The sequence below is a fragment of the Trichomycterus rosablanca genome, chromosome 17 (genome assembly GCF_030014385.1).
Source record: "Trichomycterus rosablanca isolate fTriRos1 chromosome 17, fTriRos1.hap1, whole genome shotgun sequence".
Taxonomy (NCBI): Eukaryota; Metazoa; Chordata; class Actinopteri; order Siluriformes; family Trichomycteridae; genus Trichomycterus; species Trichomycterus rosablanca.
Window position 1 is genome coordinate 4,606,986 of NC_086004.1, and position 18,728 is coordinate 4,625,713.

An 18,728-nucleotide genomic window follows, 5' to 3' on the forward strand; every position below is an offset into this window, starting at 1 on the left:
CCAGAATCAGATGCTAAATGAACAACCGCTCACACGATTACTATGACATTTTCAGTGCAATTTATTCTTATGTAGTGTTGTATAAATTCTGGCTGCAAAGGTCTTTATTTGCATTTTATACAGTTCCTCTTTCAAAGAGCACAACCTGCTGATGGATCTGCTATAAATAGTCCCTGTTCAGTATTCAGAAATAGCACATACACAGATTAAATACACAGTCCTTACCTCAACACCACAGGTATACACACTTATTATTTTGCCCTTTTATTTGTTCCTTAATTTCAGTGTCCCCACCTCACACCCATTGCGCTCCTTAACCAGGCCGGTGAGTCCTGAACTCTGACCTTTGTTGTGGTCTAGTACATTAAACTGCTCTAATGGATTAAAGTGATCCATTACTATGTTTCCTAAATATATATTTGAACGAGCATACTAAATGTTATTTTCACTTGTTTTAACACTTTTACTTGGCTAGAACAAAACTCAGTGTTCAAGTAGACCATTACTGACAGTTTCAACTATTTGTACAGAATTTATTAAAAACTGAACCTAATAATTAACAAAACCTCACAAAACTAAACAAATTTTGTAGAAACCACAAACACCAGTAAAATATTAAGTGAAAAAACTATGTGACTATGGGTAATTTTGTTAAAACTGAAAGGCAGAATAAATCTTGTAGTGAAATATAAATGAGCATGTAGTTCAAGTACAATGGGCAGGCTACCGTTCATTCATATTCAGTAACCACTTCATCCTGGTTAGGGTTGTGGTGGGTCTGAAGCCTGGGTATCCATCACACACGCTCACACACGCTCACACACTAACTTTTACACTTACTTACACCTGGAGACAGTTAGGAGTACCACTGTCATGTATTTGGAGGTGGAAGGAGACCAGAGTACAATAAAGAAACTCAAGATCAGTAAACATGTTTGCTCACATTAGATGTTCTTGTTTACATAAAGTGTTCATTCAACTGAATAAAACAACAATTTAGAAAAGCATACTGAATACTTTTATTAAAAGAATAGTACAAAAGAACTAGGTGGACATGAAATTAAACTCTAATAATTTACCATTGTTGGTTTGGATAAAAATGCACTACTGAAGCTTTACAAAAATACAAACAAAACTGCTCAGAATCAGTAAATAACAATACACAGTCTCACAAACAGTATCATAAGCTCACCACTACACTACAGTGTGACCATTAAAATATCCACATGCAAATTATAGGTACATCATAGGACAGAAAAACAGATCACAGTCAAAGAGCTGCACAACAGTATCTCAGCATAAGGACCATACTGCTTCAGCACGCAAGATATCCCAGGTACCCATATACATTTAAATAAATACTCCAGCCTTTTCATTCTGATCACTGTTCACCGCATGTGTAGTCTATGTGTGATTACCAAGGTTTTACCATCCTGTATTTATAATGTGTTTATATTTGTAAAAAAATGTGTGAAATAAATGACTTTGTGACAATTCAAAACTGCACACAAAAAATAATGAGATAACAGTACAAACTGAGTTAGGTAAAAAAAATCTATAAATTTTCCAATATGTTACTTTAGTAAGTAAGCTAATATCGGGCAGTAGAATGTACAATATTTCCCCCTAAACAATACGCAATGTAAAATATAAAAACAAAACTTTTTTTTAAAAATATTTTAAATATATTATACCATATAGCCTTAGAGCTGACCCATCTGTGCAGCCAACCATCACAAAGCGATGACAGCACACTGACATAACATGACAAACCCTGTAAATAGGATAAACCTTATAGAGCATAACATTAAATCACAGTGGATGCTGTAAATATAATGCTTAATATAAATCATCTGTTAGGGGATTTGCAGGCAGTAAAGTATTAATGAATATTGGTGAGAAATAGTAGAAATTTCACTAGCTGTTACATAGATTTCAAAAGCATCTTAAAATCTTGCATATCCCACATTGTACATCAGGGGCGTCGTTAAATCAGTACTTTTTCATCTGGCTCATTGCTCTATAAGGAAGCACGGCACTAATGTAAGCTAGTGTTTAATATAAACCGCTGCCTAACACTGGTCGCTGCATATTATCTTTCATTTATCATTTAATTTCCGTTAACCATTTTATCCTGGTCAGGGTCGAGGCAGGTTTTACTGGGAAACACTGGGCACAAGGCAGAAACCTATCAAACTTAAATTTGTCCTTAAATTAGTAAAATTTTATTCAAGTTAACATTTAAGAACTTGTAGATCCCCTAAACACAATAAAGCACAGGTTAGATTATTTAGTTTTTTTCTCTTGTTAATGGTAAATATTGATTTGGGAGTTTTATATTTTATAGCACATAATGCTTTCTTCCGCCATGCTGTCTTTGTTTTGAACAAAACACAGAAACGATGCCATTAAACTGCATACTAACACACTACGTAGCACAAAATCTGACAAAGCTATACTCTGATTTACAATTTCAGATCCTTGAAAAATCAGATCATTGCCGAAATACAGTAATATAGATTCAGATCATTTATATGTATGTAATTAAACCTTATATCAGATTTCCATTTTAAGTTTGGAGTTTTTTTGGGGACTGTGCTGGGCTGAAATGATTGGTTGTGCTAATTGCACATATACTATAGATATGGTAGATATAAATGAAACTGAAAAACACTGGAGTATATATGTATTTCCTTAGTCCCTGTACTTGTACAATTTCTACTTCTCTGCATTGATGCTAAACACCGCTAGAGCCACTGAGTTGTTGTTGGACTGGTTGATGTTGAGCTGGGCGAGTGAGCTGGTTGGTGGCTCATCTGGACTCTCGAGTTCGGGCGGTTCACTATCAGGCAGAGCAGGGGGTTCACTATCTAATCCAGAGTTACTCTGCAGCTCTGTAGTAGCAAGAACAAAATCTGGGTCCTCGTTGTTGATTGGGCTGTGTGGCTGTGGTTCAAACCCTCCTCTTTCCTCCTCCAGCTCAGAGTCAGAATCCAGACTGTGCTCTAGCGACCCCTGTCTGACCATCATGTTTTCTATAGGGACATATGATGTAAAAAAACCTTAACGGGTGAACAATGCAAATGTATCTCTAGTTAAATACAATTGTACTGAATTACATTTAATTTAAAATACCACACCTTGTATTTTGTCTTCCTCACTCTCTTCATGTTCTTCAGCATGGATGGCATCATCGTCATCATTTGTACTCAGGTTCTCCCCATCAATGCTGATCTCCTGCATAGCAACACCACAAATTTAATTGTGCTTCAATAAAATGTACTCAGTTTTAATTATTGTGTGCAGTCTAAACTTATGATTAATGACCAAAAATGGCATTCAGATTTATTGGAAACAAAGACTAATGATTCACAGGAAATCCATGGTTCATTCCTCTTCCTTTAAAATACATTTTGACTGAATGTAAGTCAGTAACTTATGTCATGCAAGCATCTTCAACTACTTAAACAATACAAACAATTAAGTTATTAAGATTTTATGTTTGGGGTTGCTGACTTGTAATATATTTACAGCTTTTGGCAATGGCAACCTTATTTATAATAAACCAGGTGCAATTTGTACATAACTATTTTTTAACTAAAACCACACCTGCTGTCGTGATGGGGAGAGGACTGCACTGGTACCACCGGAGCGGTTTGAATCAGATGGGAAGATAGTAGGGTAAAACACAATGAGGGTCTCTACAATGCGGGCCTGGTAGGGGTAATCCACAAGAGATGAAAGGGACACTGTGGCCCCTGAGGGCCTGGGTCGCATCAGTGAAGGCCCAAACACAATGCCCAGATTACTGGGACTCATTTTATTTTCTTCTTCCAGCTCAGCAATCCTATAGCAAAATATAAAAAGACATACAAGAGTTTTCAATGTTGCATCATTATAGCAGGAATACAAGGATACAGGTACCAACTCTGACAAAACATTAAGCTGCTTGTCATTACATCAAATAACACTTAAATGACTTTTAAATAAATTATTTTTATATAATATAAAGTACAATTACGTAGACAAGGCAAAGTTAGAAAGAAACTGCTTTACTTTTCTTTTAAACAATGTCAATATACAATTGTTTTCCCAAACAACAAGACAAGACAGGCCTACAGAGATTATTTCCTTTTAAGGTCGTATATTTTTGTTTTTAACAAAATGGGAATACAATTACGTTATTTTAACATACTAGTAATCATTGGTCAATCAAGGCTCTAAATGCAAATCAGACACAGTTTAGTAAATGAATTTATCTGAGACGAGATCTTAAACACATCAGTAAATGTGGCAAGTAGCTTAGAGGAAAAGCATTTCTAAAAATGTTACCTGCGGAGGTGGCGTGCTATGTAGCGCAGAGTGGTCATGTTAGATTTGGGCAATTCTGTAAGAAGCTCCTTCAGCCTGTGTACCGGCTTCATCAGCTCAGGATCTGTCTCAGGGCCCAGATCTACCAGATCAGGCCCCTTTCCAGCCTCAGCCCCCTCAGGACCCACTATGGCCAAGCTCTCCTTCGCCAAGCCCATCAGACTGTTATACAGGCGGAAAAGCATGATGGGCTCTGGTAGCTGCAGAAGAGCACAGAGAAGTAGGACTGCATGAACATTGACAAATCCTCAATTATTCAGGACTTTTGTACTTTTTTGAACCTTTTCAATAGTCAAATTAGGTGGAAACAATCTGTGTATTATTTTGTTTTCATTAAGCAGACTAGTCTTATTATTAATATGTATATATGTATTCTTACTCATCCTATACCATCAGTGCTACATCAAAAATGCTATGTTTACTTTGTGTAGAATTCATGTGTAATAAAAACCCTTACCTGTCTCAGGTAGAGTTTAAGCACATTACTGATGTCATGAGGAGAGGATTGTGAGAGCTCCACCAGCTCCTTGCCATTCTCGAAGGCCTGGCACAGTTTCTCTACCCTCGTTTTTACCCCATTGACCCGATAAATGCCCTGAATTGGAAAGGATAAAAGAGAGTATGACATTTAGCACGAAGTTTGCATTTCTACAGACATAACCTCACTGTTAGGCTCTCTCACCTTCATCCTGAGTGCCCTCCGTTCAATTTCACAGATGCATTTCTTGAGGATGAAGGGAATTCCATCAGTGCTGTTGGAGGATATCAGGGAGAATTCCTCGCCAAAAAGCTGGAGGCGGCCCTGCAGTTTCTTATGGCCACACTGAATAGCCAGAGTCTCCAAACAGCGCTTATGGCATGACAGGAAACACTGCAACAGGTCATTGAAAATGCAATTGAAAATCTTCTTTTAGAGGAAACATAAGCAATCAAAGCCTCCTGAGGTCATTTTAATAATTTAGTCAGTCTGTACAATTCAGATTCTCCTCACATAAGATTGTTGTATATAGTTCGGCTTATGTAGCATAGCAGTCAGGAATTAATTTGCTTTGTAAACAGTGTTTAATTATCTTTTGTATTTATCCTTTAACATTTATTTGAAAGGATGTAAATAATTATAGTATTTTAACATGTTAATCGCAAACAACAGAACCCTACAGCCTTACCTCCTCACACTCTGCTCCCTGAAAGTACACGTAGCTGTCACACTGACGGCACTTTGCTGGAGAGCGCAGTTTCCGCAGTCTGTGTGTCTGTGCAGCTTTGGACAGCCCCACGTTTCTAAATGGCCCAGTTGGCACCACAATATCAGGCTCGATGCCATTGATGTCTGGATGGACATACAGACAGAAAGAGATTTGCAGCAAAGAGACACTTATATGGATTGTATGTGCTGTATATGGTGTAACTCATGTTGTCTCATGGTATTTTCCACAACACTGCAGCTTATTCTCTCTGTAATAGCTCAAATGCATAGGATTGTAGGCTAAACCCTAAAACAATCATAATAATCAAGTTTTTTAAACAATTAGTGCAAAACACACTTTTTAATGTATGAAAACACGTACTAGAAGTTTCAAAAGAAGCCATGTTTCCATCTTTTTCGTCTGCATCCTCATTTGAGGACATAGTCCCTGTGGATGATGTACGTACAATTTTACTGATGTCACCTACAACACAACACAACAAGAGCAGAGTCAGATTTAAATCTGTCTACAGGACCTTTACCTTTGTTTTATCAGAGTTTTATCATAACAGTGAAACTGTGGGTTAAGTGCCAAAATGCAAATTGTACCTGTGCTGGTGGTGGGAGAGCCAAGACCATTTCCTCCAACCACACTGTCTGAGTCACTTACTGTAGAGCCCCATGATTTATGGGTCATGTGACCACGTCCTGTGGGAGTAATTATCAAGTTATTTAAGAACACATCAGTTATAGCCTCGTGTCTTATAAACTATAAAATTACAACCCAATTGAAATATTTCATATTATTGTATCATTGTAATTGTAAAAAAAGAGCTTTTTGTTCACATGTTTTTATAGACAGATTTCCAATATATATCAAGGACACTGTAATGTGAAATTTATAAATCCAGACTAAAATCTACCTGAGGACTACTTACCTTTGCTGTGCTCCTCTTTCTGATGTTCTGCAGTGACTGGGTTCTCAGTGCTACTCTGAGTGTCTGGAGAGTTGGAGCTGTCACTGCGCACTCTGACTGCCTGCCTACAGTCAAAAAGTACACAATCAAGTGTATTTTAAAGCTCAGTATTTTATGTTTGTTTGTTGTTGATTATTCATTCATTCATTTTCATTAACCACTTCATCACAGTCAGGCTAATGGTGAGCCTGGTGCCCAGTGTTTCCATCCATCGCAAGGCAACACACACAATTACTCACTCACTTAGACACGAAGGCAATTAAAGCAACCAATCCATAAATATTTTAGCCAGCCACATTGTAATAATTGACACTGTTTTGTTATTTAATCTAATGTAAATTTATGATATTGTCTTAATTAATAAAAAACAAGTCCTTAAAGATATTTGTTAATTATTGTTACCCTGTGTGTGAGGCGCACTGGCTGGAGGCAGAGTAGGGCTCAAAGTTATAATTGACTTCAGGCTCCTCGCTCATCTGAAGCTCATTGACATGGGTGGCGTACTGCTGGCCCGGATCGTACAGCTTACTGCTCTCACACAAAGTCTGGTAATGCACTGGTAACCCCACCGTCTGCATGTGCATAATCTGGTAGTATGAAATAGTAGCCTAGGAAAAAAGTAGGCAAGCTTTAATTTAAAATATTTCAAAAATACATTCGCATTAAAACTTACACAAACAAACAAACAAACTCTACGGAGTGTAGGGATGGAGTAATTCAGACAAGTAATGAAAAACAAGATGATGAAGATCTTTGTCTGTGAGAAGCAGTGTTTTGTATTGAATGTAAGCTTAAGGTTGTGGTCAAGAAAAAGGCATCCAGGTTATAAAAAGAAGAGGACCCAAAGCAGGTCCTAGAGGAGTCAGGAAATTTTTCCTTCTGTGTTAAAGAGATCTATTTTCAAAGTATAGATATTTCCATAGACCTTTAAGACCCAGAGCACCAGGTCTGACCAACTAACTTATTAGTACAAACACTTATAATAGAGACAGAAAAAACACATTTGTAGACACTCACAGAACGTAGAGTCTGATCGCTCTGCTTGATAACCTCCTGAATTTGTCTTAGCACAGTAACTTTTGTGTGCTCCAGCTCCTGCTGTTGCTGTGTGGCATCTGCAACACACACACGGTATGTAGCCTCGGCTTCCTCAGCCTGAAAGAAAATGAAGTGCAATAGATAAATTAAAATCTTGGCCAAAACTAAATTTTACTTCATTTTCCACTTGCGTACCTTTAATAATGTATTTCTTTATTAATTTATGTGAATCGGTTGATGCTTGCATATACAGTGTATACATTTAGATTTGTGCAAGGTTATGAGGTGTAGGCAGGGGGTATACCTTGTTCCGAGCTTCTTCCTCCACTCGTTTCTTTTTGCCTGTGGAGCTGCCACCTTCCTCCTCAGCTCTGTTAGCTGCAGATTTAGCTTTTTCATATTCCTCGTAGCGGGTGTGATAGATCTGCTTAGCCCTTCGCAAATTGACCTCAGACTCCATCTGCAAACACATGCATGATGCATATATAAACTTCACCTGGACAAATATAATTGCTTAGCCAGTTACATTGATTATATAAGAATAACAGAGCCAGCTAAATAAAGGTTACGCTGATTATGCAAATGCAAGATATTTAGCTGTAGTCAGCTTCATAACTGCCTGAGCATTAACATAGAATAAGATGTATGAACACTGGAAAACAACACTGTCATACACAATAAGCCATATATGATTTTGCAGCTGGAATGAAGGTTGATACTAGGGTCTTACCAACTTCCTCCTGGCTTTGAGCCACTGTTCTTTAAGCTCTTTTCGTTTCTTCTCATGCTCCTGTTTACGGTGCATCAGAGGCTTGGACAAACAGAATAGAACATTATTACAATCGGAAACTTAAAACATAAAAATCTTGTTTGATGTATAAACCAGCACTTAAAACAATACAAATATTGAAAATTTTGAATTTAGAGGCAAAACTTAAGTGAAAAAAATAGTTTCAATTTATTTTATATGGTTATAATTAACCATTAACCAAGTTATATAACAATCTTAAGACTGCAATGTCATATATGTATTTGTAAGTGTATGTAACTATTAACTTTTACTATAGGTACCTGTATGAAGGTTTGGTTGTGCAGAGTGGCTGCAGCCTGCTGTATTCCTGCACTTTGGTCCAGATCCTGCTCCAGAGCCAAAGAGTAGATGGAGAAGAAAGGCATGTGTGGCTGCAAAAAAGATGAGGAAAATTAGTAAGTTAAAGGAAAAAAATAGCAACATGATTTATTTTACCATAAGCAGTTACATTTACCTGAGTAATGGTTTGTTTGCAGCCCTGGTAAAGTCTCTGAAGGCCTTTGGAAAACTCCACCTCTGCAACACAATAAATATAGTATATAAACTGATTTCTAGCAATGAACTTTAAAATTGTGTTTGTTTTATCTTACACCTGTAAGATAAACTAAAAGCACTAATCATTTTGTAAAAACATTAGAAGAACCTTACCAAGTGTGTTGCGTTTCTCCACGTAGCCAATGAGGTCCTTTATGTACTTGGAAATGGTCTTGGCATATGTAAGAGCAGAGTCGACTCCGCCCTCACTCCTCTGCAAAAGGATGTCCACCTCCTCAGCACTCATAACTGCACACATGCATTATTTTATGTCCTATTTGGTTGAGATTAGTTTTACACTATTATAAATTTTTCACATCTGGACTGCAATCAAGTTAATAAAGAATGAAGTTTTCAGCAAGTTGCTCTCTATACCACGTGTGACGTTTGTGCTTTTATGATAATGAAAACTAAACAAGAAAATGCCTATATTTTGTTGGTTTTATAAAATACATTTAGCCCACAGATAAAGGCAAAGAGAGCTTGCTGTTTCACCTAAAGTGCTTAAAATGATTTACTCTATAATTAAAGCCTTGTTTTATGTTTGGATTGGTATTGCATTTTCTCATTATTCATAATTATGTAACCTAAAGTTGACTTATACTAAGGCATATGTGAATATAAAGCAAAGCAACTTCTTTCTGGACAGGAGTAAAATTATTAGACCACTAATGGGTTTGTTGAAAAGCAGTAATTTACTCAGGGGAGGGTGAAGGAGAACAATAACATGACTGATTTGGATGCAAAAAAAAACAATGTATAAGCTATTTAATATACATAGCTTAACATCATGTTCCACAGTCAGCAATCCCATCTAAATAGGGTTTTAAACACAAATAATCTAAAATACAGTGATAATGTCAAGGATGAAGCAATACCCAATTCAGATGAGTCACTCCGTGTGTGTAAACTCTCCTGACCACAGATCCTGTACAGGTTCTCCATAGACTGTCAACACAAACAAAATTAAAACAGTTAAATTCACTCCGACCTATTTTATTTCCATTTATCAACATTAGTACGAAGCCATCTTGGATTAAACTTGCTGTCCTGTAATTGTAGAATTTAGGACTGATACTATGACACAATCAATAGGAAGTAAAGACACTGGTCTACCAATGGTCAGACTCCCGTACACACACACACACACACACTCTTACCCTGCTCTTCTCTGTGGGCATTACAGATAAAAGAGTGCTGCTGTCAACCTCTCCCATCAATAGCTCAGAGACACTGAGAAAAATAGAGGGACAATAAGGAGTAAAATATAAGTGAAGAATGCAATCTAACATGCTCTCTGGATTTCATACATCACAGGAAACACTATGTGTGCTGTATGGTGTCACATTACTATTTCTGGTTTAGAGAGATGCTCTTATTATGGTACTGTAAATAATATGTACGTGACAATTACTTTAAAGGATGCAGAATTAACATAACCTGATGCTTTCAAGCTATATATAAACCGCATTCTTCCTTTCTAGAATTTACACAAAACACTCAGCACTGGTATGTTAATTAAACTAATGTTTTTCAACATAAATGATTTATACCTAAATTAAATAACTTACTTGTTGCTAAAAGCTACTGCAATGGTCTCAATAGCTTTCTCAAAGTCCTTTTTGTCATTCTCATTGCAGACTTCATAATGGAACCCTAGAAACGAATCATTAAGTTAGAGAGACTCTTTCTTCACAGTACTTTTTACTTTGCACATTTAATTTGTATTGAGTTGGTAGGGATTTGTCTTTGATATAGATTCTCATCTGTAATACTCCTAAATCATGCCGCATATTTAAAAATACTGCATGTTTTTACTTTAAGCCTAGTGCACAGTATAAGGTTGTGTCAAAAATATACACAGTATGTTACTTTTACTACTATACTGTAGTGTCATTTTGAACATACTTATAGGTAGTACAGAATTTAAGACAGCTTGAAAGCTGCAGTGCCTTTTTACTTGCTCCAGTTGAGCTGTAGCACAATGCGGTAAGATTTTCAAATTGTACCCACATGTTTTAAAATTGCATTAATCCTGTGAACACAACTGATACTTTTAGTTACTGATTTTATTATTTTGTACACATTTGGCTTTATTCATGATCATGCACTATGTAAAACTGCCTAAGGGGTGGCACACAAGGTCCTGGGTTTGATTTCCATTCTCTGCATGGAGTTTGCATGTTCTCCCTGTGTCTGTGTGGGTTTCCTCTGGTAGCTCCGGTTCCCTCCCACAGTTTAAAGACATGATGTCAGGCCAAAACAGACAAATGGTAAAACAGATACATAATGAATGAAAGAAAAGAATGACCCTCTGATCACAAAATGACAAACTGTAAGCAATTAATTTATATAACGTGAGCTATTCTAAGATAGTACAATGGTAGTGTGCTTTAAGCATTATTGAAAGCATTATTTGAATCTAATTGTTGGGACAACAAATGTCTCTGACCTTTGACCTGAGAGATAAGCTTGCCAGCAGCGGTAAGAGTCTCCACAGTGTTGAGGAGCGGGTACATGTTGATGACCTGACGCAGGATTCGTAGCACCTCGCCCAGACACTCATGAGCCAGCGGGCGCCGGTTTTCTTGTTTGTCTGGAAAAACACACCCACATGTTGCTGAGTAAAACCAGCATTACATGTCACACATATAAACAAGAACATTTTGGTGCAGTAGCTAAGCATTCTTCTAAACATTTCCCTAGAAATCAGAAAAACTAGAAATCAGTGTGTATGAGAGCTGAACAGTGAGGTTCTGAAAGCAAAAGTGATATTTATCTATTCAGAAGAAATGAGACGTTTAGCCTGATAACACTGATACACCCTGCACTGTTAAAGAACATAAACTCCTGTAGATGCAAGATGTCAATCTGATTTTGAACATTTGAAAAAATCCACAAGATCTTGGCATCTGCTTATGGGAATTTGTGCCTATATAGTCAAAACAGCATTTGTAATATCAGGCAATTATTGACAAGAAGGCCTCACTCACAATCGCCAATCCAATTTTTCCCAAACGTGTTTGCTGGGGTTGAGGGTTGTTTCTCATCAAACTTGTGAAACCATGTCTTTCTAAATGTCACTTTATGCAAAGAGGCACAGTCATGCTGAACATGAATAGAAGGGTCTTCCCCAAACTGTTGCCGTGAAGTTGGAAGCACACACACCTGTTAGCACTGAGTGTGCCTGATACTCCTAAACGCAATAATTAGAAGAAAGGGGTGGATGAAGGGGTGTAGACATACCTTTGGCTAATCTGTGTATGTCTGAAAGGGTTATAAGGAGCAGTAATAGACGGAGGTGAGATACGAGAAAGACCACAAGCCTTTTAACACGAGTTCTGATCTGCTTACAAGTCTGCTACAAACCCTCTCAAAGCCACTTCCTTCTTTACACAAAACAGCAGAGTACACTTCCTCCAATCTGTCAAAACAACACTGCTACTGAACCAAAAACGTCCACAGGAGAGACTCAAATAGGATCGAAAGTAATATTTAGAAACACAGCTCAGGAAAAGACAGTAACACACATCCAACAACGCAATAATAGAGAATAAAAATATTATTAATAATTTTGGTGCTTTTAAACATTAAAAGTATTTGAGGCTTTTATAATCTGTTTTCATAGTAAATCAGAAATTAAACTTAAACTCATTAATATTTTAGTAAAGGTGCCAATGTTGAATAATATTCTTAAACAAAGACTGAATCATGTAAGTGTACACATCAAAAATTCCAGTAAAGAAAAAAAAGAAAGCTTCCTTGGTGTAAATGTACATGCAGGTGTGATCTGTTGTACACTGAAAGTGCCAGAGGAAAGATGATGTTCTTAGTAGTTTCCTGTTCAAATGTGGTGAGCCACAAAAACAGAGCTCAGAACGTCAGCCGGAAGCTCAGGGTGGTTTAAGAACAGAGTTCTGCCCCTTTTCCCTCCTCCAAAAAAATCATGTGATGTGTGGCATGAGGGGAGCTCTGCGACGAAACTCCTTTCTATTACATGCATGTCACCATGTAACACACCAAAAGAAAAGCACAAAATAACAGAATTAAAACCCCTCGTAAAAGCATGATAACACGTGTGTAAAATCCGCCACTTCTCGAAGCATGTTTGTCACTAAAAATATAACATTACATGAGTAGCTGTTTGAAGAGACTGTGGCTGGTGGTACATTCCACAGGGGAGGTAAATGTAGGTATTTATTCTTAAATGATAAATGTTGGGCCAGATCTCTGTTGTATGTATACTGCGTGAAAAAAGGTATTTAGACACTTCTTGTATCTGGTAGTTTTGTAAGTAAACAGCTAGTAAACAGTAACAACACATACACCCATCAAATTGAATTAAGTCTTGACATTCTCAAGAGCTCAGCTGACTCTTAACATGGATGGCACCGATTACACAAGCTGATTTTTAATTTTTTATTTCTGCCCTGCTAGAACTGCCATGGTCAACTGTAAGAGCTGTTGTTGTCAAGCAGAAACATCTTGGCGCACCGGCAGCTCAGCTAGAAAGGTAAAGGTCACACCAGCTCACAGCATGGCACTGCCTAATACTACAATTTGTGCAAACCTAGTTTTAACACTCATGAAGAGGACTGGTGCCTTAAACAGTAGCATCAGCTAAGTGTAACTGACAGAAAAGCTTCTCCAGAGAGATCAGTCACACACACACACACACACACACACACACACACACACACACACACACACACACACACTTTACCGTTAGCAGTTGGCTACCAATAATGAACTGCATGTCATAAAAAACAAAACCTATGGCAAGCAATTACCTGATTTGGTCCCAAAAACAAGTTTTATCTGTAATGTCTGAGCTGGTCTCCATATAAACTCTATCTATGCTACTGTACCGTTACACTAGCAAATTTTAATGTATAGAAATAATAGCCACTAGCATTATTACATTGTCTGTGCGTGTAGTATATTAAAATTGAAATCACTGATGTGAGAGGGTGGATATGCTTTAAACTTATTACTGGTGAATAGCTGTTTTGTATGGCAGTCTTCCTGTTGAATCCTACACTACACATGCCTGTGTGCTAAAAAACACTGCATAAAACAAAACACACCTCAGAGACCAAATTATGTCTATTCCTGAAACATCTGTTGAAAAAAAAAATGAACTTGTTTGCTAAAGTTTGACACATTGTTTTGCTTGTGTCATGGATCCAACTCTTCCATTAAACAAAAGCGGGCTGTAGAAGGACTGTGGGTGGAACTGCAATGCTTGTTTACATTTAGGAAAAATCTTTCCCCAAAAGTGTTTTCTTGTTAAGAGTTCATGCTTGATTCTGCACGGCCAGTTTATTAGAAAACTGATAAATGAAGATATAGCTAAAAGGTTTCTTTTAACAACCCCAATAAAAAGTAAACAACAGAAAACCTTTCTTTTGAACAATCTTTTGACCTGAATTTAATTCAGTCTCCCATGTTGCATATTTCGTTTCATACTGCTCCACAGGTTTTTTGAAAAAACAGGACTGGACTGCAGACAGGCCAGTCTAGTAACTTTTCAAAAACCTCATTGGTGCCTCAAATGACCTTGAGCCCAGAGAAGTTAACAGTGTTTCTGAATGTTGACTGATGAGACTAAAATTGCATTTGTAATTTTAGCAACACATTGTACTGACAAAGATTTTCCAAAAGTACATGTCATTATATTAGCCCATGTGGTTTTAAATTTACATTTTCAGCATTTAGCAGACGCTTTTATCCAAAGCGACTTACATAGTGAGCGGAACACGATGAGCAATTGAGGGTTAAGGGCCTTGCTCAGGGACCCAACAGTGGCAACTTGGTGGTGGCGGGGCTTGAACCGGCAACCTTCTGTTTACTAGTCCAGTACCTTAACCACTGCGCTATCACTGGCCCAAAATACAGTGCTGTCTGAGAAATCCTTTTCGTACAGATATTTATATGGATTCTCTGCATATGTTAATAATTTTATGCACTGTAGATGGTAACACCTCTAAATTCCTTGTGATTGTGCAATGGAAAACATTGTTCTTGATTTGTTTTTGTTTTTTTCCTTATGCAGATTTTGAGGCAAACTTCAGAAAAATCCTGACTGTTTCCTTTAATGCTTTATTATCTTACCCAATACAAATAAAGATCAATAATATTACTGTAATAATACCAACACAGACAGCTAGCAATGTCACTTGCTAAAAGTGTGACTCAGATTGGCATCAGAATAGATTTAACTTTGTACTGTACAGTAATCCTGACCAGCAAGGCCTGCCTCTCTTGGTTTAAAACCATAGCTTTATTTCACAAAGGGCCACTGTGCCCTCTTAGAGGATCAACAGTCAAACTCATTGTGTGAAAACAAACCAAATCAGGTACTATAACTGTTTCACTTCAATTGTTTATTCTAATTTAGCACCAATTATACAGTTACAATATGAGAAACAAGTTCTGTTTTATTTAAATAACGGACATCTGTCTTACCTTCCATCACCACATCTTTAAGTTTCTCCACAGCCTCTGCAAAGTGTGCCACGACTCGCAGTAGAGCAGGGATGTCCTCCACCTCAATGGCTACTGGCATGTCCACAGCCTCAGCCTGTGGACTCTGTGCAATGGCAGCTCGACCCTGGCCCTTACTAAACACCCATGACTGCAGTGGGGATCCCACACCGCTGGGATTTCGGCTCAGAGTTGTGGGCCTCTTCAGTGTGCCGGCCGGCGATGGGCAGCCTATCACCTTGCCCTGGTGGGAAGAAGGAGTGCTCGGGCTGCTCTGGGATTCCACAACAGGTGAGCAAAGGCTTGAAGAGGTGGAGGAGAGAGTGGAGGAAATGGGAGGACTAGGATCAGTGCCATCTTTCCGAGGCTGCTCTTGGAGAATGGACAGCTGAGAGAAATCAGACATTCACAATAAAAATGAAATGTTGGTATAATCAGAATGAATTAAAGAAGAGAAGATACTATACACAATGCAGTATGACCACACAATTTAGTACAAAATTAGTCTGTTTAGTAATAACAAAACAGGACTAAAAAGGACTTTTACACATAAAACATTATACACATAGAACATAACGCTAAAAAGGACTTTTACACATACTACATAATACAGATGTTGGTAAACAGAGATTGTTTCACAAGAGCATGTTGTGCAATGCTGGGGCCTGTTTCCTGTCACACCCTAAATCAGGAGTTAAAAATCTTTAACACAAGTCCCAGATATCTACATATCACAAACACTCACGAATAAATACTGAAATATGTACAGAGAAAAACCACAAGGTAAATATTCATTAAAAGTTACTCATTTTAAATGAGTTTTGAATATTTACAGTTAACAGAAAATGATGTCAGAAATAAATTCCAAAGAAACTGGAAAATACTTCAAAAACAGCTAAGGACAGTTGTTCAGAACTACAAATATCCCCAATAATCTCAGAAATGTGTTATGTAATATTAACCACCACTACTAAAAGTAGTTTAAAAGCATTTAAGGAGTCCAAGGAGATCAGTGTGAACAAGCCTAATTCAGGTGCCTTTAGCTATTTGCCACCTGCTGCACCACCATACAGCCTCAATTGTTACTTGTTCCATTTGGCATTTGCAATTAATTACATTGTTTTTTAAGAACACACAATGTTCCAAGAAGAGTTCAAGAATTCTTGAGAATTTTTCATAAAATAGTATAAGTATAAAGTCAAGGTCCAAGAAATAAACTAGAAATTGTCAGTTAAAACATTTTACCCATGTAACTTTTCTCCTTACATGTTTATAAATAGTCCTGGAGCCACTTCAGGTCTCAAAATAATTTGTACAAATAATTTGCCAATTCTGCACAAAGTACATCAAACCATGGTCTCTCTGCCAAGGTTGATAATTGTCTTGTTAAACTTGGCATATATAAATATGAAATATGAATGTTTAAATAAAATCCACCAAAAACTTGTCTGCCAGCAGTCTAATACACTACCCAATCACTGTTGAAATCCAGGTACAAATCTCAGCTGTGCTTTCAACTGGCCTGGCATCAAACAGACAGCTCCTGCTTCAAAACTGACTCATTAATGCTAATTACTAAGAAAAAAACATTCTGAACAAGAATATTTGGCCAGATTGGTTTTCTTTACTTGCAATGACCAGAAACCCACAAATATGTTTGGTTAAGAAAAGACAAGATATCTGCTGGTAGCACTATGCTTAGGGTTGTGTGTCGTCAAGTAGAAGTGTCCAAGATTTAACCAGACTTTTGATAAATGTAATAAAAAAAATAAAAAAAAAGCTAAGTAAAATATAACCAAATATATACTTCCAGCTGTACAATGTTGTTTGTTTGTTTATTAGGATTTTAATGTCATGTTTCACACTCAGTTCACAAGGTTATATCAAACACAGTCATGGACGATTTAGTATCACCTCACTTGCATGTCTTTGGACTGTGGGAGGAAACCGAAGCTCCCGTAGGAAACCCACACAGACACGGGGAGAACATGCAAACTCCACACAGAAAGGACCTGGACCTCCCCACCGGGGGATCGAACCCAGGACCTTCTTGCTCTGAGGCGACAGTGCTACACACTTAGCCACCGTTCCGAAAAAAAACCCCAATATAAAGTTATTAAAAGTGTTTTTACAGGAATAAGGATGTTCTGATCAGTCACTGACAAAGAACAATTGCAGAAATCTCCAACTGTAGTCATTACTACAGAAAATGTTAAAGCACATAGATTGACACTAATTCTAAGATCTAAGAGTAATACACATTGTTTCAGTCAGCTTTAAATAATTAAACATGAAATTATTAATACCTTATGTATGCTGTAAGGACTGTAAGATAATGTATATCCACCACTGGTAGAAACAGTTAAGATCACCTACCTGTTTGAGCCAGACGTTTGCTTTGTTTGGTAATAGATCCAGTTTTGCTTTGTGTTCAGATTTTTTGACTCTCTGTCCTGTTGAATAAGGACTATAGCTGGCTTTAGAACCTGCTCCACGTTTTAACATCCTTTCTAATATTCACTAATATTAATGTAAGTTTTTATAATCAACATTTATCTCATACTGTGAGACACTGCAGCTGAATACATTCCTTTATGTAGTAGTTTTAAACACACAGAGCTTGTGTGCAATTATAAGGTCATTAAATTAACTTCCTAATAACGAAATTCGACTTTGAAATGGAAATATATTTGACTACACAATACTTCATGTTTAAAGTTGCTTTCCTACAATATTAATAATAATACAAACAAGTTATTTATGCTAGTAACTAAGCTAGCTAAATATTTTAACGTTATCCTGCAGTCAAATCAAACGAATTACTGTTTTAATAAAATTGGTTTACAAAACGAAGTAATTTCGACAGAACATGTATAAAAAGCTTCTAATTTCGGTTAGCTAACGTTAAGTCTTCGTTTTACAACAAAACAAGTAAAATACAAACTTCAACTGCGGTCCCAACCGTTAGTTACTGAAATGTCGGAAATGTCAGTTATCAACGTCCAAACCTACACTGCGTACTTGCATACTACGTAGTATGTCAGCCTACTGCGCCGCCGCTACCAACTATCACAGCGTACTATTCTACCACACTGTGTAGTATGGTAGTATGCGTTTGAATGACAGCAGAGGAAAAAGTCGCACTTACTGCAGATGAGCCGACAGACGGCGAGTTTCCGGTTCTGCTCCTTTTGGACACAGAGTGGCTTTTTATCAGCTCCCTCTTCTTTTTAAACATTTTATCCTGTTTTGTTTTGTTTCTATAATTTAGATCACAGTCCCCCCGCCCGCCCCCTTAATCCCCATCAGAACTCTACTGATACTT

The 18,728-nt window shown here is 37.3% G+C and overlaps 1 protein-coding gene across 2 annotated transcripts; it reads right to left on the minus strand.

Annotated features, from left to right (window-relative positions):
* Nucleotides 1-1,040: 1,040 nt before the first annotated feature.
* arhgap45b (Rho GTPase activating protein 45b) lies at nt 1,041-18,675 on the minus strand. Of its 2 annotated transcripts, none has more exons than XM_063012664.1 (23): nt 18,552-18,675; nt 15,386-15,791; nt 11,370-11,513; nt 10,489-10,573; nt 10,078-10,150; nt 9,796-9,865; nt 9,032-9,166; nt 8,838-8,899; nt 8,644-8,754; nt 8,303-8,383; nt 7,877-8,032; nt 7,552-7,689; nt 6,937-7,142; nt 6,496-6,599; nt 6,167-6,265; nt 5,940-6,041; nt 5,538-5,701; nt 5,054-5,242; nt 4,829-4,966; nt 4,333-4,571; nt 3,610-3,847; nt 3,141-3,237; nt 1,041-3,035 (listed from the first exon to the last, which is right to left on the minus strand). In XM_063012664.1, exons 1-23 carry the CDS (start codon nt 18,639-18,641, stop codon nt 2,719-2,721), a joined length of 3,444 nt encoding a protein of 1,147 aa, XP_062868734.1. In that variant the 5' UTR covers nt 18,642-18,675; the 3' UTR covers nt 1,041-2,718. The 2 variants fall into 2 exon arrangements, with proteins under 2 accessions (XP_062868734.1, XP_062868733.1); XM_063012663.1 differs by lacking the exon at nt 18,552-18,675 and adding an exon at nt 17,780-18,028.
* Nucleotides 18,676-18,728: the final 53 nt, after the last annotated feature.